Source organism: Boleophthalmus pectinirostris, unplaced genomic scaffold, assembly GCF_026225935.1.
Source record: "Boleophthalmus pectinirostris isolate CB_2022bp ecotype Guang Dong unplaced genomic scaffold, ASM2622593v1 HiC_scaffold_22, whole genome shotgun sequence".
NCBI classification, from domain to species: domain Eukaryota; kingdom Metazoa; phylum Chordata; class Actinopteri; order Gobiiformes; family Gobiidae; genus Boleophthalmus; species Boleophthalmus pectinirostris.
This window is the reverse complement of record NW_026571190.1, coordinates 2,243,383-2,264,547: the sequence shown is the minus strand read 5'-3', so window position 1 is coordinate 2,264,547 and position 21,165 is coordinate 2,243,383. Positions and strand designations below refer to the sequence as shown.

Here is a 21,165-nt window from a genome sequence, read left to right as displayed (position 1 = left end):
AGAGATTTCCCTTTGGATTTCATGCTTCCAAAAAAAGTCATATTCACAAATGCATTTCTATTAGCAACTACACCAAATCCCTTGTTTTGCAAAAAAATGAAAATAAACCTGCATTTTTAATTTGTATTCATTTTAACTTCCCCTATCTGAATGAACTATTATTACCTTAGAGATGCTGGTTTGGTTCAAAACGTGAATGGAGCTATTGAAAGAAATCGTGTGTGAGAAATCGTCTACTGGATTCACTTCATTTTCACTGGATTTAGTCACCTCGCCAACAAAACAAATCCCCCTCTGAGTATTAAAAATGTATGATATTTCGCTGAAGAAAATGCAGACTATAAACAATAATACCGGAGCTAATTTATCCACTGACACAATAACCCTTAAGCAGGATTATCCCCAAAACTATTCTCAATGTGTATCATTAAAAAACATGGACTGCAATAGATAAACAGCAGAATAAAACATTTTAGGAGTTTGTTTCTATGATGAGTCATAGAAGTAATTTATTCAACCTTCTACAGCTCAAATCTAATCACAGAAGAGAAAAATAATAAAGCTCCCCACTACTAAAAGAAAAAGTACCACCGTAAATATTCACCCTTTACATATCATTCAGTACATGTTAGATCAGGCATGTCCAAACTATGGCCCGTGGACCAAATGCGGCCCTCAGACACATTTTAATTGGCCCTCAGGCTTCCAGGTGAATTGGTCCAAATTACCTTGCATCAGTTAAACATTTTACTGGGGCTTTTTACTTTTTACTTTTACTGGATGTTTTTTGAAGATTTACCTTGATATATTTAAGTGTGTTTTAAAGGTCTTAGCATGATTAAAGACTGATGACTCATTCTAACATGTTAAACATGCAAATATTTCAATAATTTACTGTATTGAGCACCAGTCTACGGCCCTCGATCAGTCTTCTGCTTTGTCTGCGTTTAGATCTGTGGCTCTTGATGAAAAAAGTTTGGACACCCCTCTGTTAGATGGAGCATGATTTTAGAGATAGACCGATATTTTGAGCAGATATCTAAACATTTTAACGCATCAGCTTATCGGCCTTAAATCTCCGACAGAGTTTGATATTTTGATTAGCCAACCAGCTGCCTCCATATGAATCAAGAGCATTTGAACAGAGGGTACTACTCTCTTATCAAGTTTGTGGTAAGAAACAGTCATGGATGAGTCTGTACTGAACTCAAATGGGATCATTTCAGTAGGGTTGTCCCGATGCAATCACGTGATTAGAAATCGGCGCCAATCACGTGACTGTGGACTTAAAGATAAATAATATACAGCACATAATGATTTTTCTGAGGCGTGGGATTTGCTCAGGGACATCCAGTTAGCGTGCCTATCTGCCCGAGCACCTGCTGTACTAGCGGCGCACAAACAGCACTGTTGCACAGTGGAGCTGGCTCTGTTGGCGCTGAGGGTCCGTCCAGAGAAGTGGAGTGTTTATTGAGTGGTGGGAGTGAGTGGTGGCGTGCGCTCTGCGGTGGGTTTGTGGATGTGGTGGTGCAGGGGAGTGGGGGCGGCCAGGGGAGAGAGGCTGTGGAGCTTCTGTCATCTCGTTTTTATTTGGTAAGATTTTGTATTATTTGGATTTCATAGACGAGCCTAAATGTTTCAAATGTAATGCACAGGCTTCCATATTATATCAAATATACAAAGTGTAGATTGTGCAGAGTCTCAGGTCTGATCTGATTCTGGTCTGGTTCCTGTTTTGTCCAGTTCATTAAGTTTACTAAGTTACACATTCCAAGATTTTCAACAATGATGATGAATGGTTAGAAGTTAATGGAAAAAAAACAAACAAAAAAACTAATTTAGCCCAAATACTACACATGAAATCAACACAATGGTCCCCCCCATACATCCTGGGTCTTATTCTTTGCTCTTAGCTCATTTTATAATATTTTATAGAAGTATCGGATCAGGAGTCGGTATCAGCAGATACTTAAAATCAAAGGACTCGGACTCGAGGGCAAAAAAATGTGATCGGGACATCCCTAAATTTGGGTAAAATGACCAAAATCATCCCTACATATCAGCCCAAAAATATCAGCCCCGTCTCGGTCAATCTCTAACATTATAGTCATTATCATAACAGGGTTGTAGATCTGTGCATCCCAAACATGATGACCGTGTTACCTGCTCTTTTAAATAACCACTAGAGGGCGCTAACAGTCAGTTTGAGAAGTGACCAAAACTAAGAAAACAAAGTAACAAATAAACAAAAATATGGAGTCGCCCATGGCAGTTTTTAGATCGCATCTGTTGGAAAGGAGCTAAGAAAATGACCTGGGGAAGGCATTTGTTTTGCAGCTGGTTCTAGTTCTAAAAAGCTTTAACTGCTGCTGCTTTAATGATCTGTGTTCACTACTGCCCCCAGTGGTCAGCTCATGTTACATGTCACCGTTGCTAAGATTCCACATGTTCTGAAGAGACTGTCCAGATTACAGACAGAACAACAACAGAGGATAGACAGAACCCTCTATGTATCCATGTGTATTTAGAACCTACGGAATAAAAACGAGCCTTTAGAGGTGATTTTTGATGTCGAATGTGTGTGTGGTTGGTGTGTTGTTCAGGAGTTGGAGCGCCGTCTCGTCCTCCAGGAGCAGGACATGTCCATAGTGAAGATGGTGAAGTCTGAGGCAGCCAAAGTCCCCGAGCTGGAGAAGAAGGAAGTGAAGAGGCTGAGAGAGGATAACACCTTCCTACGGTCAGAATACTACCACATACATGCCATTATGGGTCATTCAAAATTTTAATGAACAAAATATATAACAGAATAACAGAATGTACTTTTATTTGTCAATAATCAGCCACAGAAGTCTCTTATTTAACCTTTCGCAGCTCAGAATTATAGTATTACAACAAAAATACCCCAAATCTTTTACAAAGAAATTGTACAGATGATAAATACTCTGCCCCAAAACGTATTGTTCCAGCTTTTCTATCCTGAATGATAAGTGGGTATAGTCATTATCCTGACAGGTCTGTGTGTCACTGTTTGTGCAGGGAGAACCGGGAGAACTGCAGCCTGCTGAAGGAGGAGGCCGAGGGGCTGAGGAAGAAGCTGGAGAGGGCAGAGAAGACCAGAGAAGAGCTGCTCTCTGTGGAGCTGGACAAAGAGGTGGGCTATGGACCATTACCACTGCTCAGTAATGCACTTTCACTTTTATTATTTATGTAGCATTAGTAAGGATTAGTGGTAATAAGCAATTTACTGTGGGGGGAGTGGGGTGATCATGACGTGTCAGTGTGGTGTACGGCTGGGCAAAAAAATCTATTCAACTGATGAATCAAATTTTAAGTTCAACCCCATTTGTTTAGGGAAATCAGATAGATTTTTTTTCACTTAGTTGCAGTTTAAATTCATCCGACTTCATGTTTAATGCAGCCCCAACACTGTTACTGTTTACTTGTTTTATCTCATTCAGAAAATGGAGATAGATTTTCCCCAGATATGATCCCGACCTAATGTAATGTTGTAGTATCTTCAGCTGGGCTGCTTTTAGCTTCTATACTACTGTGTTTAAGACTTTAATATTTATAGTCCACAACAAAAAATATTATTCTGACCCATCGTAGCCTACCATTTGCTGCACTATAACTTTATTGTTATTCAATATATTTCTTTTAACAATTTTCCACATACTTCAGAACATTTTTAGTGAAGAGGGGAGAAAATAATCAATTATTGAAAATATTTTTTTTGTAAAAATGTGTTGATTTAGTACATTGTAATAAATAAACAGAGGCTGTGGTTACAGCAACATTTCTGGACTTTAAAGAATCTTTAAGCAAGGAAATGAGATAAATTTGCAGTTAAAATGTTTTTAATAAAGAAGAAATTCAATATGTCAACTGGGCAAACGTTTATCCAGTTGACAAATTAAATTTTTCCTTTGGCATGGATTCTACCTGGACGGCTGCGGGTTTCTACACACATTATGCACAATATTAATATTAATATATGAATATTCTTTGAACATCAGAAATCTGACAACAGTCACATTGTGAGTGTGCAGCCGGTGATTGGGAAGCCTGTGGTGGAGCACACAGAGCTTTACACACAGCAGCCTCCTCAGACCAGAGAGTAATCTGAAGTTAATGTAATGGGATGGACAAAACATTAAATCCACAAAATCTGTTATTTTCCCAAGATAGATGCAAAAATGTGACAAAACAGAACAAAAAAAATATTGTCTAAATCACACTGTGACGTCAATCAATTCATTTGATTTGATTCCTATTTAAGCTCTAGTTCTGTCTAATGGTCAATGATGCTCTTAGAGGATTGGCTGTAGACCTTGATAAAAAATCTGTGTCAGTAAAAGCATGTGCAGAGTTCAGACTTTCAGACTATTTTTGTGTTTAATAGCAATTATCAAACGTCTTGTTTATGTTCAAGAATTAATACTGAAAGCTGTTTTATACATTTTAATAAGACAAAATAAAAGTCACTTCAAACATTGTGATGGATAAATTTGAGGGAAAAAATGCCATATGCTGTAGGCCTAGCTCAAAACATTTCACATCATCATCTTAAAACATAAAGCTTTTGTCACTTGTAGACTGACTCACAGTGAGAAGAGGAACCAGAACTGCTCAAGAGTGTTGTTACACTGGACAATATATTATTTAAGTAGCAGTAGTTTGAAACCTACTCGGATCATACAATACAATACAAGTACTGTACAATTTCATTTCATTTTGAGTAATGAGTAAGTCTTCAAATTCTGGATCATTATCACAACCCTTTGACAGTAGAGTGTGTGTTTTCTTTACAGAAACTGTCTGCGAAGCTCCAGGCCTGGGAGAACCTGGGACAATCCACTGGACTCAACATCAAGTGAGACAGTGCACTTCTTGACTTCTTGCAGTGCATTTCTTATTTCTGTTCTATTTATTTTCTATCTTCAAGGTTTGCGCATGAAATTCCAGACACTGTTCCTAACCTTAAAGGGCCATATTAGCCTCTTATCTGTTCTACTGTAGTTTCCTCATCACAAACAGACCTGGAGTTTTGTTTCATGTTGTTCGTGTTTTGTTTCATTCACACATGTTGCTGTTCCACCTTGTGATGTCATGAGGTTGTACAGGAAATGTTCAAATGTGTTTTTAAACCCCTACACCTTCACTAGAATCATTTGGATGATTTCAGACCTGGACATTGCCAATCTTGACTGAACTAAAGGTCAAAGGTCTAAAGGTCACTACGTAACATCACGGCGCGGAGCAGAGCATTTTAATTATTAGTCTGTCTACATCTAAAATATTAAGGGTTACAGAAATGTGTGAATGAAACAAAACACGACTTTGAAGTATGTTTTTGAGGAGGTAACAGCGTTAAAACATGACTTGGAGCTCAGAAGAGTCTGTTTTGCATAAATAGGACCTTTAATCAAACCCTAACTGTAACCATTTCCTAATCCTAACCTTAACCGTAACTTTATTCATTTCCCTGACAATTAGAGGTTGGGAAAAATAGATAACATCAGAATTAATGTTTTGGAGAAATGCAAATTTAAGTCATGGTTATTTTGGCAGATTTCTGGTAGTATTACACGATAAATGAACCTTTGTGGCACATTTGAAGCGATGAAGTCAACAGATGATGAACTGCAAAATTATAGGCTGTATAGTTCTTGTCATATAGATAATAGAATAATAAATAGTATAGCCACCCATAGTTAGAGTCATAGCTGTAATGTGATCTTGCATCATTAAAAGGCTCACAATTTACAATATCTTCCACTTAAGGCTGCCACACACTACAGGAGAATTTATCAGATTTTGGCTGTGATTTGCTTCTCCTTGAGTTCGGGGAGGGGAGACTCAGAGCTCCTCTGTCAGATCAGTAATCACTACTCTCCAAACATCAGCAATGCAACAGTAACAGGCAGTAAAACAGAGCGTCAGGGGCAAACTGAGTGATGGACACAGACGCACAAAATGCAAACTCAGTAAATAGCTAAAATAATGATTCCTCACCTCTCGTAAAGTGGTAAATTTAAAGTGCAGCGTCTCATCCACATTATCCGTAGAAATTGTCCTCTGCAAATAATGACCCCAGTCCACAAAACAGAGCTGTGAATCCAGTTTGAAGCGTCTTTTAAAAGTAAAAAGTGTCTCTGTTTACATCCACACAGCGCACGGATTGAAGTGAAGCTGCAGATTAGTGACAGTGACTCTACTTCCTGTGGACTTTATCTCCAGCCTCCAGATTTCACAAAAAATAATAACACAGTTTTGACTTGTATCTAAACTGGAAGTGCAGTGCTCTGATACTTTGAACACTTAGTCTCAAATCAGGTGGTTTTACTATAGACAGGAAACAGTTGACACGATTGCTGTCACAACAAAATTTTGTGACTGAAGATTTAAAATCTCGTAAGATTCTCCTGGTGTCTGTGTTGTGCGCTTTATGTTGCATGTTCACAAATTGTAAAAAAAAATTAAAAAAAATTCCAGACCAGAAAATCCTGTAGTGTTTGCCGACCACATAAAAATATAAAAATGGTAATAAATATTCTAAATAAGTAGCAATACAAAATAGCAAGAGACAAGTGTCAAATAAGACATAAATATACTGTATTTATGTTGCTCTTTTTTTTACTTACTTGTACATACATTTAGATAATTAAGTTATTTACATGAGGTCGTAAGAAAAAGCAAGGGAAGTGCAAAGATGATCTGACGATCGACAGAAACATAAGCTTATCTGTTCCATAAGGTGAGTTGTTGTACTGTTGTAGGGAGTATTATCTGTTACATAAGGGTGAGCTGTTGTACAGTTGTAGGGAGTATTATCTGTTACATAAGGGTGAGTTGTTGTACAGTTGTAGGGAGTATTATCTGTTACATAAGGGTGAGTTGTTGTACAGTTGTAGGGAGTATTATCTGTTCCATAAGGGTGAGTTGTTGTACAGTTGTAGGGAGTATTATCTGTTATATAAGGGTGAGTTGTTGTACAGTTGTAGGGAGTATTATCTGTTACATAAGGGTGAGTTGTTGTACAGTTGTAGGGAGTATTATCTGTTACATAAGGGTGAGTTGTTGTACAGTTGTAGGGAGTATTATCTGTTATATAAGGGTGAGTTGTTTTACAGTTGTAGGGAGTATTACCTGTTCCATAAGGGTGAGTTGTTGTACAGTTGTAGGGAGTATTATATGTCCCTCTATAGTCTGGTGCAGTGGGTGAGTTGTTGTACAGTTGTAGGGAGTATTATATGTCCCTCTATAGTCTGGTGCAGTGGGGGAGCAGGAGTGTCCATGATGAAGAGCAGTTTGTCCAGTGTCCTCGTGTCCCTCACTGTGACAAATGTCTCCAGCTCACAGATTTTAGCGATTTTACTTACAATATTAGTACTTTCTCATACCTGGATTTGGGCGTTGTTGTTTTAAATTTTAAAAAATCTGTAGCATTATGTTGGTCTGGAATTGAGCGGTGCACAGTTTTCAGACAGACGGTGGGTGGTGTGAATACATTTGCAGAGCCGGAGGAGGAAGTCAAAAGTTTGTCACAAAGTTTTACGTACCTTATATACTCCCCACTGAAAGTTAACATGTTTCGCCAATATAATAATCAGTGTTGGGCAAGAACCTTCAAAAAATGTATAGTTACCTGTTACTTTCCCCAAAGTAACTGTGTTAGAGATTGTGTTACTGGGTGATGACCAGATTAAACAACCCTCAAAAATACCCCCCAGTTGCTTAAATGAATAAGCTCTATTCAGTCTTATGTCCATCCATCCATTTCTTCTGCTTATCCGTCATCCATCAGTCTTATGTGTTCTACAAATCACCAAATGCACCGAGAGCCGTCATTATAGGATATTCTCCTCTACAGACATCAAAATCACCAACACGTACAGGCAGAACTGCGCTGGGCAAACAGCTGTCCCCTTTACTGTAGACGCCAAATAACGATCCATAAAATCCACAAAATCGACACATTTCTTCATGTATGTTAAAAGAAGTATTCAGTCGCTTGTCAGCACGAAACCAAATTAGGAAAGTCTTTACGGCAAAAAAAAAAAAAGGAAGTGATAGGGGTGTAACAATATCCAAGTCTCATGATACGATATTGTCATGGTACGATATTTATTGCAATATTGTGGGAAAGCTGACTATATGGTGGGGAGGCTCACAATTAGGGATGTAACAATATCCAAATCTCTTTGTACGATATTTTCATGATATACATCTCACGGCATGATATTTAGTGCAATATTTAGTGAAGGCTAAACAGCTAAAACTGTTCATATGCTACGTTTTTCTCTTAAAATGCCTTGACAAGACTTAATCCAAAAAACTAAGAATTAGAACTGTTATTTCTTCTTGTTTGCACTGAAATGGAGCAAAGGATCATGGTCTATGTAGTTCCCTCTGTCTATTGCTGCACCTTAAAGGCCAATTTACGGTCCAACATCAAATCGTCTGCGTCACAATGCAGAGAGTCTGCGTCGACGCATACCCCTATGCAGAGCCTCTGCGTCGACCGACGTGCACCTCTGAAATTTTCTAACTACGCGTCAAAACGCCGCAGACAGCAGAGGAAGCGACACAGACGATAAGAGCTGTGATTGGTCCTCCCTACCACCGCTCTGTAGACATTTCCTGTCAGCTTTTCTTTCTTTCTGTATATATTGAAAAATAATGTGTTTAATGCAGTTTTGCGCATATGTGTTTACGTTTTACAGAAACGAAACTTAAAACCGCATGGCTAACTTACATAAATAAAGCGCTCATAAAACAGCTCGCTCCTGGTACAGGGTCAGCTTCTGTCGGACTTAAAAAGGACAAGACTCAGTGTGTCTTTCTGTGACAGAGTCACATTGTACTAATGTTGAGTCTGTTCTGTGCTTTTATCGTGTTAGAGATGGTTCATGTTAAACTTTTCAGAGATTATATGTCTGCGGGTCGTACACACAGACCGTATATATATGAATGCACAGATATCATCGCCCCCTAGCGTTTTGGCAGTGAATTACTTCGCAGTGCATACACCTTGACACAGATCCATAAATCAAAAACGACGACAACAAGGCGATGGCGGCAGTGCACGTTGAGTTGAAGCAGAACTATTCTTCACCCTTAACTCTTTATTTAAGCAAAGAGACTTGTAATTCAATATATTGTGATGGTCCACGATATTATTGTGAGAACTTTGACGATGCGATATCACGATATTTCAGTTATTGTTACATCCCTAGAAAGTGACATAGTGCACCTTTTACAGATGCACTAATTTTGAATATTCTCCATGGAGCTGGAGATCGTTTTATGCCATACTGTGGAAGATTAAACCCAAAGACACAACATTTCCATGGAAACGAGCTGGATGCAGCCCTCCTCCAGGCTAAATACAAGTCAGGTTTGTGGAGATACAAGCTTACTCACAGGAGCAAGAAAGGACGTATGTTTTCCATTGTTTTTCAGTGCAATAATCTGTGTTTAGTCTATGTTTTGGCTAAGAAGTTACATACTGTGGCTTTAAGTTGTTTCAATTTTACCTTGAGTCTGTCGTATGAGATGTAGCACGTGCTCTGACATTATGTAAAAATTCATTGTGTTCTGTGTGGTTGTAATATCACTCTCAGACACCAGGGGGAGCTGTTGTCTGTGACTATCCTGGCCTGTATTCACTTCTATAATGTTGTCTAATAGCAAACATTATGGTAAACCAAACTTTTATACATTTCATTAGATATGAAATGATGTAAAAATTCTAACAATGTGCACGGAGCCGAATCCTCGGGTTTGTCATATTGTGCTGAGTTAATATCATTTTGGAGTTTGGTTGAGAAGAATGTGGAACTTAACAAGCATCAAAAGCCATCTGTTGTTTTTGCCAGAGCCAGATGAGCGGCATCATTGAAATTTTACGTTCAGAGTCTATTAAAAAGTGCTTTATCGCCACAATCAGAGTTTACAAATGAGGGACGTGCACATTTTCCTTACCTGCTTTTACATGACGATGGTTACAGTGCGCTGGCCCTTACTCGCTAATACACAGCCACATCAGCCATATGTCTTTTGGATTATGCTCCTCATCAGCGTCATCATCATTAGCATTTAAACGCCCTTTGGTTCCTGTTCGGGGTTGGGTGTGTTTGGGATGACTCTCCAGGCTCATCTGCTCCTCACCAGCTCCTCACTCCTTTGGACTGGTCATCGTCCCTCAGTCTCATAGTTTTAAGGACACAGATTATGCAGAATTGTCTTTTTTGAACTTTTAACCATGTCCCTGTGTAAAACATATCTGGAGTTGTATTTCACATCATTCACACAGGTTTCAGTGATCCTCTTTAAAAACATTATCAGATCGTGTTCATTACTGTGGTGTGCTTGTATTAACATGTCCAGACATGCACCTCATTACTTAGTTTAATTGTTTTCCCAAATCAGTTGTTTAAGATCAATATTGAGATGCACACACTGAACAAATTGTGAAAACATATCGTACTATGTTGGTTAATTCTTTTACTCTTGGTAATTTCCATCAGACTAATGTTTCTCTGTGTGAGGTGAGAACCACTTCATATTTGGCACCACATGCAGCACTATTACATCCTGATTTGTAATCCACTGGCACCAACAAACTCTAATTACTCTTATAGTGGTCGTTTCCATGGGGCAGACTCACTGGAGTTTTAACTCTCGTTACTAGAACCTGGCAACACATTTCAGAACTGCAGTGAATGTTCTAAAAACATGTTCAACTATAGTGTGTACAGTACCGTGAGTACTGGAGAGTACAGTGAGTACTGGAGTGTACAGTGAGTACTGGAGTGTACAGGAGTGCACAGTAGAGAGAGTACATGTTAGACTATAGTGTACAGTATAGAGTACATGTGTACAGTGCAGTAGAGTAGGGTACAGTATAGAGTACATGTGTACAGTGCAGTAGAGTAGGGTACAGTATAGAGTACATGTTAGACTATAGTGTACAGTACATGTGTACAGTACAGTACAGTGCAGTAGAAGAGTGAGAGCACCTCTGCAGTCCTCTCTCCAGTGGATTAAAGACAGATGCTGAGTCAGATCATCGCAGCGTTTTCTCTTGTTTAGTGTCCACTCTTCACTGTGATGCACATGATATTACCAGCTCAGCAGTGGAACAGAAACATGGTTCAGTCTTAAAGTACTAAAGACGAGGAAGTACAGCCACTGTCCAGAGCCTGGCTCTCCAGAACCTTTATCTAACCATCTTATCTATCTATGTCTACCTCTGAGGATGACAGATCCATGAACCTCATCTGTCCACATGTTTATGGACCTTCTCCCACCTCTCCCACTCCCACACTCTGCATGTCTTTACCTGTTTAGTGAAATCATAATTACCTACAAAAAGCACGGCCCTGTGTCTTTCTAAAGATTTTAAGTTTACATGATTTTTTAGTTTGTCTGGCACAGCTCTTATCCACAGTGTCATAGATTATACTCTACAGCAGACAATATTTCTTCTTTAATCAGGAAATAGATGCTGTTTTCAGTCTCTGTCTATATCAGACATAACTGATACTACTGCAAAGTATTATGATCACTATCAGAACTGAAAAAGTCTGATTGCTGCATACTTTTAGACACTTTATCACCTGCCTCTACCCAGCACATCATTTATATATTTTTTAGCTTTGTGTTCTTTGTGTGTAATCTTTGTTGTGTCATGTTGTAGCTCTTGAATTGCTCTGCTTTCCAAAGTGCCCTAGCATGTGTTAAGTGCTTTGTATTGTGCTCTCATCTCCCCCATAATTCTCCCACAGAGGCAGATAAAACCACTCTTCCTCCATGCGGTGTTCTCCTTTTATACTGACAGTGTTATTGATCCATGTGTGCTAACTGTGCTCTGCTCTGCCCCCTGCAGGAGCCCCGAGGATCTGTTCAGGGAGGTGATGCAGATCCAGCAGAGGGAGATCACACTCAAAGAACAGAACTACACGCTCAACAGCCGGTAACTGCTCTGCTCCGTCTTATCTTATACATAACTTTATAAAAACCACTACCAGTGTAATATGTGTTTATTATAGAATACATCTGTTAGTTTTGTGAAGTATAAAGGTCAGGATTGTGGCGTCATAGGAAACTGGAGATGTTATTATCCCAAGTTGTTATAAAGTTCAAGAGAGAGTATGAAAGATTAAAATTTTAAATGTCATAAATTGTCAAATCAAATACACGACTTGATTTATTACTAATTGCATAAAACATTTTACACAATTATCCAATCAGAAAGCAGAATAGACTAGGGATGGGCATTTGATGACATTTTTTTTATCGATCGTCGGGAGAATTAATGGTTGATATAACAAATAAACATGGTCAAACACAAATGTTGTCCGTGTCTTCACTGTCATGGTCACTGTCAGCATTTTTGTGTTTGACCATGTTCATTTGTTACACAACATAGTGATATGGCAACTGTTATAGGAGCGTCTGGAGCAGCAAACAGATCAAGTGTTTGAGCGCGTTCATGCGCAGGCAGTAAAGAGCAACGTTTGTTACTTCAAACCAGGTCTTGATGGGAACATGTTCGGGATACTTTTGGATTATTTTTCAATGGGGAAATAATACGCCACGATAAAAAAGGTTTAACGCGACAATACAGCTCCGGCAGTTTTGCGTCTCTCTATGGGAGTGAATGGAAGCGAGAGGAGGACACGCCCCCCATGCTTCCAGGTGTGGCCCCGCCTTTATCATTTATGCTGATCGCCAGACAATCCGGAACACCGACAGGGGACTCAGCGCTGCGCTGCGCAGTATCCGGCGTCAATGGGTTAATGCAGCTTTGTGCAAGTCTCACAGAAACGAAACTTAAAAATCATTTGCATAAACTAAGAGAAGAAAAAACAGCTCTTGTGTTGCTGATACGGTTCAACTTCTGTCGGAGTAAAGGACACGACGCAGTGGAATATAAGACAGGTTGACCATATTTGCGTTTGTCAAAACCAGGACACTGTATGGGAGGTGTGAGGTGGGAGGAGGGGCCTCGTCATCGACACTGAGCTAAAAGCCAAAAGCCAAAGCTTTTTAATGTTTTTCAGTGTCCTGGTGAGCTTTGAGGTCCCTGGCACCGCCACTGTGCACATGGCCTCCCACTTGTCTCGACCGGGACGGAAAGCTTGGAATTTCTTGTACAAGTCATCGTTAAATACACATTTGTGCTTCGGTACGTTGCAGGCTGACCGACTGTTTGTGTCTGCTCGCTCCTTCTGGTGCACAGAGAGCTACAAGAGCCGCTCAGTTTAATGGTCCAATGAAAGGAAATGAAAACCCGGGCATTTGCATCACTTTATAAAAAAAAAAAAAACTCGGACGGTTAGGACAGGACGTGAAAAACTGACATGTCCGGGGAAAAACGGACATTTAGTCACCCTACGCTACGCACAACAACCTACATTCAGTTTGTTGATTAAAAATGAACATAATTGATGAAATTCTTAATGATCAATTATCAGTTAATCGACTCATCATGCCCATTCCTAGAACAGACCAATAGTAGAAAAAGACAAAAATTAGTATAGCAACAGGCCTGCAAACCCAGAAATCCTGTTTTCTTTGCGAGAAATACAACATTACTCTTTAGGATCCACAAGGCATCAGTGGGTAAGTGGGACAGTCTCTAAATAAGTGGGACGAGGGGCAGGGGCTCAAAAGGCTGTGCACGAGCACGAGCAGGGGGACAGGTGGTCACACTAAAGGACATTTAGCTCCACATTTGGGTTTCCATTTTCAGTGCTGAAATCCAGTTTGGTTTTTGGTTCAGGGAGTAAATTCTGGAGGTTCCGAGCTTTCACATGAGCCATGAGTCAAACTTGGACGTGTCCTCTATCTGCAGGTTAAGGCACTAGAGCTGCCATGATTTAGTTATTTGGAGTATACAGACTCTAAAGCACACAAGAAAATAGCTTTTTTATTACAAAGACGACGGCATTATTAAATAAGATAAGCTAATCCTTCATCCTAAATGTGCCTTGGGACACACAACTACATAAGCCCCTACAAACAACATCCTCCATTGGACATGCAGAAGAGACCAAGATTAAACACGAGTAATACTCCATCAAGGGACCAGGGATTCTATTTTAACATCAACTTATCTAAATAAAATAAGCAGTCAGTTTTGGATTTCCTGTAGAAGCCTTCAGTCACCATTTCATTTATTTGGCTGATGATAATGGATTTAAAGAGTGTACAGGAGCAATAACCGTTTGACAAGTCGACTCATCAGAAAAATAATCATTGCAGAGTCCACTGCTAAAATAACTGTTGGTTGCAGCTTGTACCCTTTAAACCAGGATGTCAGTTCAGTGAGTTAGTGACTTTCATTGGACCAGTGTAAACCAACTCTAAAATAGGTCTACTGCATCTAACAGAAATGTGCAGAGACTGCTGCAGAGGAACCCACTTCTCATCAGGAGTCGTCTCACAGTTTGAAGACAACACTTTTATGGATTCAGGAGCAGTGCTGGGGCAGCTGCAGGAGTTCATCCACTGCTCTTTCTTTCAATATGCAAGGAACATATTAACATGTTTTATATGTTTCTCTTTCTTGTTTGACCTTCTGAGTCTCCCCTCCCTTTGTTCTCTAACTCACCCCCCCTTCAGAGCACTATCACAACACAGTCAGTGCACATCCTGCTAATGAAACTACTGCACATCACATCAGGTTTGTCAAGTTGTCGTGTTCAGTTTTGTGTCATGTTTTTCGTATATTTATAGGGAATTCTCATGTGGGAGCATGGGTGATGTAGACTTGTGGGCGGAGCCTTGTACAGAATCTTACATCTAAGGAGGGTTTGAATAGGGCCCAGGAGAGATTGCTAAAATACTGCATGCGTGGATGACTCTGAAACCTCTTCAGGCCTGTTTTTCATGAAGGAACAATATTATAACATGGTAGAAAGCTAAAAAAAAATTAATAATAAATAAATCCCCCTTCTTTAAATAAAAAATGAGCTCCCTGTGGTCCCAGTCCTCCTGATTGGGAGTCTTTGCCTTAAGAGCATATCACGGGCAGTTCGTTAATGGTGACAGAGGTAATTAAGAGGCAGATCTGTGGAGAGGTGCTCTCTCTGGGGATCTAGCCCGTGTTAAGACAGGAGAGGCTGGCTGAGCTAACGAGCTGCTCCCTGCGCTGGCTCCAGAAGAAACATTCAGATGTGAACCAGTGGAGACATGAGTCAAGTATTTGCATAGTGTAATTGAAGAGATACACACGAGATAGTACTGCAGTGTACAGTGTGTGTTTGCTGTGAGCTCGTGGCTTTGAAGCACCCAGCTGTTCTGAGAGCCACAAAGACTGAGCAGTGATCAAGTCTAAACTGTATAGGGACATTAGTGTCATCAAGCAAATTAGGATTTGGGAAAATATCAAACTGTTGTTTTTCAGGCACTGTGATTATGATTCGTGTTTATTCATGTGTCACTAAATGTGTTTGACTGAGCCAAACAGAACACATGTTCTTCCCAATTACAATTCAGGCTAAAGCTAAAGCTAGACTAAACACAAAACTACTTCTAGTTTATACTCAGCCTTTTCTGCGTTCATTTCACTTCTCCGCGTCTCTCCACTGTGTTTTAACATCTCTTTATGTCATATGTTGGTTTGGTTTGATGTGTTATACACTGGAAATGACATATTTTGGACTCTGTCGAGTGCCGTGCACCAACAGGAAACTGCTCCTGCTAACAAGTTAGTTTTGTTTTGCCAAGCAGTCGGCTCATCATGGAAGTGTCCACCACTGGTGTTTTATCACTAGATCAAGAGCCTGTTCTGTGTACCTCCTAAAGCTAAACTGTACCGATCTGAAGAGAGCCAGAGTCCTTTGGAAGGCAGTACCCCCAGACCCCTCAAACTTCAGACAGAGGAAACACTTTAGGACCATACCAACCCAAAACCAAAGCAAAACTCATGGAAACTCGTGGAAACCAGGCTCCAGGCTCCAGTCCTCTTCTCTACTTGTGCTTCCCTGTGTGAAAGTGCCTCTGTAACTCATCCCATTCAAAGTGAGTTTCCCCTGAAGCACTGTTCCAACAGCTGAGCACCGCCCGTGCCTGCTCACTGCTCATGCTCATTATGAGAAATGAGAACAAGAGAGGACAAGGAGGAAGGAGATGGAGGGAGGAGAGGGATAGAGAGCGAAAGAGTAAGGGAAGCAGAGAGAGGACATGTTTAGGAAGGGGGGGGGAAGAGGACAGAGAGAGAGCAGGGGAAAGATAGAGGAAAGATAGAAAGGAACACTGAGCGGGAGAGAGGAGTACATGTTAGGGATGGGCATGATTAGTCGATTAATCGATAAGTTGATCGTTAAGAATTTCATCTATTACATTCATTTTAATCGACAAACCGAATGTAGGTTGTTGTGCGTAGCGTAGGGTGACCAAAAGTCTGTGTCCGGGGACAAATGGGGGTCCGGACATGTAGCTCTCTGAACTCAGAAGGAGCGAGCAGACACAGACAGTTGTTCAGTCTGTAACGTACCGAAGCGCACATGTGTATTTAACGATGACTTGGACAAGAAATTCCACGCTTTTCGTTCTGGTCGGGACAAGTGTGAGTCCATGTGCACAGTGTACAAAGCAGCACATATGTTTCGGTGTCCAGTGGGGAAAAGTTCACCAGGACAATGAAAACATGAAAAAGTTTTGAGTAGCTCAATGTCGATGACGAGTCCCCACCTCCCTCCCCCCGTACGGTGTCATGGTTTTGACAAACGCAAATCTGGTCACACTAACCTGTATTCACCTGAGTCATGTCTTTTAATCCAACAGAAGTTGACCACATCAGCACAAGAGCTGTTTTTTTCCTTCACTTAGTTTATGCAAATTAGTGATGCGGTTTTAAGTTTTGTTTCTGTGAGAGTTGCACAAAGCTGCATTAAACACATGATAATGTCAAACAGGCTGATGTGGCTCTAGAGTGGTTACGGTTTATATGTTGTAAAGTTGAATTTATTTATGCAGATTGGTGCAGATAGTAATAATAATAATGATCATTTTAATATAAAAAAGTTAATGATTAATTGATAATCGATCGTTAATTCTCCCGACGATCGATTAAGAAAATTGAATCAAATGCCCATCCCTAGTACATGTGGAGAGAGAGAAAGAGAGAGCAAACGTGAAGGAGAGATGGGGATATGGAAGGAGGGGGGAGCACAGGGAGAGAGTGAGGGAGAGCGGAAGGGAAACACCTATCAGCGTCTCTATTCCGATCTCCTCCCATGTGATTGAACTCCTGAGGAATGAGGAAACTCATTTGGACCGCTTGTGTTTGTGATCTTGTCCTTTTGGTCATCTCCGGACTGTAGGTGAAGGCCAGAGATCTAACCCAGGACTAAACCAGAGACCTCAAGCAAGAGCAGGGATGTAGATTGTAAATGTGGAGCTCTGTGTTTGGACTCAGCTCCTGCACCGATCCATCTGTCGATCTCACGCTCCACCCTCCCCTCACTGTGAACCAGACCCCGAGATACTTGATCTCCTCCACTCGAGGCAGGATCTCTCCACCCACTTGAAGCAGAGTCAACTTTATGAAATCATTTTTTTTGCAAAACCTCGTGACACTTGATACTTGTGGCTTTCCCCGAAATATATTAAAATGCAAACAATACTTTTACCTGTTATGTCTCTCACACTCACACTTTGACTTCGAGACAAACTTCTTACTTGTCATTCTCCTTGAATAGTTTGAGAATATAATCAAGTGACTGTGTGGGAGTGTTCCACCGTTTCAACAATGACTTTTAAACAAGAATTTAAATCACCACTTCGATAATGCCCTTGAAAATTGCATTAATGTTAAGCTGAATCGGAAAATGTGACTGTTTGAGCAGTTTGTCGTGGTTTATAGCCAGTTTAATCATGATTTAGGGTTTTTTGTGTGGCAGACATCAGGGTCAATTTGGGATCGTCATAGTTCATATTTGACACTTTACATTTTTAGGTTTAGGGGATTTTACTGTCTCTGTGATTTAATGGTGAAAATCTATTGTCTTAAAGTGTTTTTAGTGTCATCATGGTTTTGCAGTCAGTTGAAGTATATTCATTGGTATCCAGTTTAAAATTTTAAAATCCAAATCCTCTTTATTTTTGTAGCACATTTTACAAACAAAGCAGGTTCCAAAGTGCTGCACAGAGATCATAAAATGAAGACAACAAAAAAGTAACTTGCTAAAATTTGATCATACCAGTGCTAAAACAATACAACCTGTCAAAAATAAATTAAAGAATAAAAGACACAGAGGAGCACACCACTCACGCGGTGTTAAAAACCAGAAAAGCTCCTTTTTAGGACACAAGTAAAACCTATAGTCCAATGAGATTCATTTGGTCTTCTGATATTTTATGTTATTAGGTTCTTTTTTGAGACCAAGAGTTTTGTTTCATACCTGACAGTCGGTCTTCCTCAGAGTTCTTTACACGAAAAAAGGAGCACAGAACAGAGTGCGAGAAGGAAACAGCAAAGGCGTGCACACGAGCAACAAAACACAAAGCAGAACAGGGACAAATCAAATCGGCCATTTCTGACCATTGCAAAAGAGAAAACCACATTATGGACTGGGACGGCTGTCGAAATACAGAAATGTGCACAAAGGACTATAAACTGGGATGAGGGTTTTTTTACTCTCATACACCTGGGATACTGTCCTGAGGAAGTGGGACTGTAGATGGCGCTGTCATCTTGTCTCCACCGGTAGGAAGACGGCGCCAAAACCTGTTTAAATCAACTGACTGGATACATCACAGCAACATCACGTGACCACTCTGAGGAAGAGCACTAGTGAGCAGTCCAAACTGTCAGGTATGAAAAACAAACTCTTGGTCTGAAAAAAGAACCTAATAACATACAAGTAAAATCTGCGTGAGGTTTATTTTCGATTATTATTACCATATTTTCCGGGCTATTAGACGCGCTCTTAAGCTTCCAACCCCATGAAAAAATGATTGCGCGCCCCACATTCCAGAGCACCCTATACACGAATCCACTCGGGTGTCCCAGCACGACTTCAGTAAACTACAAAGCCGCACCACCCACAGAACACACAAACACACACGGAGCAGACAGCGACCGCACAGTGAAACACACCCACAGACACACTCATCACTCCACACCGACGAGGAACTGAAAAAGTGAGTGTAATGTGCCACTTCTAGACACAACTGAACAACTGAGTCACTGTGAACACACCGACAATCCGTTGGTCCCAGACAGCCCCCTCCCTACACGCCACAACTGAACAAAGCCCAGAGTCACCGTGAACGCCACAAACAAACAAAACCACTCACCCATCACACTGTTGTTTCCTTTAAAGTCCAGTGTGGTTTATTTGTGAAAAAAGTTCGAAAACAGACCATTTATTGACAGTGCACCTTATAATCCAGAACGCCTAATAGCACGGAAAATGCGGTACAGAAAATAAATATTTACTTTGTGTTATATCTATGTATTTAAGTTCTATATGCATGTTCTATGTACTACTGTTTGAATAAACATTTATTCATTCCAGACAATAAAAGTGTGTTTTAAGACGAGACTTAAAACACTCCACTGTGGGGCTGTTGGGACGTGGGGGGGCAGAGTGTTCCAGAGTTTGGGGCTGATCACAGAGAAGGTTCTGTCCTCCTGGTTTTAACTCTTGTTTTAATCCCCACTAGCTGGAGCTGACCGTAGGACCTCAGAGCGCACAGAAGGAGTAAATGTGAATGAGGTCTGACATGTACTGTGGTGCCAGAACATTCAAAGCTTTAAAAACTAACATTCAAATCTTAAAATTAACTCTAAAATGAACAGGAAGCCAGTGCAGCAATGATAAAATCAGGATAATGTGCTCATGTTTTTTGGTTCCAGTGAAAAAGCGCGCAGAAGAATTTTGTACCATCTGTAAGTGAGAAAATGCGGGAGGCTGATGCCAGAGAAAATTGCATTACAGTTTTACTATCATAACGACACTAATCTCAGCCGGAAAAGTTCCACAGTGCACCTTTCACGCCTGATGGTTTCCCGCTTGACTCTCACCTGTGGTCTGTTGTGTGTGTCTGGCCCCAGGCTGAGGAGCATGGAGCGGAGCCAGTCGGAGCTGCAGTCTGAGGCCTGCCAGCAGAGGGCGTGCACGGGGGAGGAGCAGAGGAGGAGGGAGGCCCAGGACTCACTGGTGCGCCGGCTGCAGAAGAGGCTGCTGCTCCTCACTAAGGTATGTCAGGGCTCGGGTCAGAAGAACGAGCTCTCATTCAGTTTAGCCTATTTAGTTTTTTTTTTTTTTTTTTAAGGGTCTATATTCGCAATTTTCTTATCTACGTTTTATAATGTAATTTCCTCATGGAGTTGTGTTTTGTTTCATTCACACATGTTTAACACACAAACCCTGCAGATTTAGAATAGAGGTGTGCAAAAATATTGAAATATTGATAAATCGTATCATTTAATGTGATGATAGTATCGATATCGTGTGCTGCTGTATTGATATATATCGGCAAGAGTATTTTGCATTATATAGGCATGTTCAAATTTTCTTTTTTTTTTTGATGATTAAAATGTTTGTGTTTCATATGAACTTTGCACAAGAAGTGGTTTAACAAACACTTTTATTATCATAGTCACAATTTAGCCCTTTGTTTTAAATTGAACCATATCGAACCGATTTGAAATATATCGTATCGGACCAAAAGTGCACTGTATCGAGATATGTATCGTATAGTGGCCTGTGTGTCAAAGTATGTATTGCATCGGAGTTCTTCTCTCAAACTGAAAACACTCTGTCCCACCTTGTGATGTCATGTGGTAACACAGGAAGTGCTCCACTGTGTTTTGAAATTACATACACCTTCAGTAGAATCATTTGGACCAGTTTAGTCCTGGATTTGCTGATCTCTACTGAACAAAAGGTAAAAGGAGACTGTAAGGAAACTTGAAAACTGCTGCTTCATGACATCAGAAGGTGGAACAGCACATTTTGAGCTGTGGAGATGTAGACAGACTAATGAAGGATTACTCAAACATGTGAATGAAACAAAACACAATTCTAGGTATGGTTTTAATGAAGTAACAACATTTTAAGATGTTTTAAAGCTCGCAAGAATTGTTGTGTAATATAGGACCTTGAATGCTTCCCTGAACATGACTTGCCTGTGTGGATG

At 40.3% G+C, this 21,165-nt stretch overlaps 1 protein-coding gene across 1 annotated transcript in view; it reads left to right on the top strand.

Moving 5' to 3' along the window:
- mad1l1 (mitotic arrest deficient 1 like 1) overlaps nucleotides 1–21,165 on the top strand; it is a 237,739-nt gene that overhangs the window by 60,041 nt on the left and 156,533 nt on the right. The window contains exon 11 of the mRNA XM_055158345.1: nucleotides 20,078–20,222. Coding sequence (XP_055014320.1) covers nucleotides 20,078–20,222 — 145 coding nt within the window. The remainder of the gene's footprint in view (nucleotides 1–20,077; nucleotides 20,223–21,165) is intronic.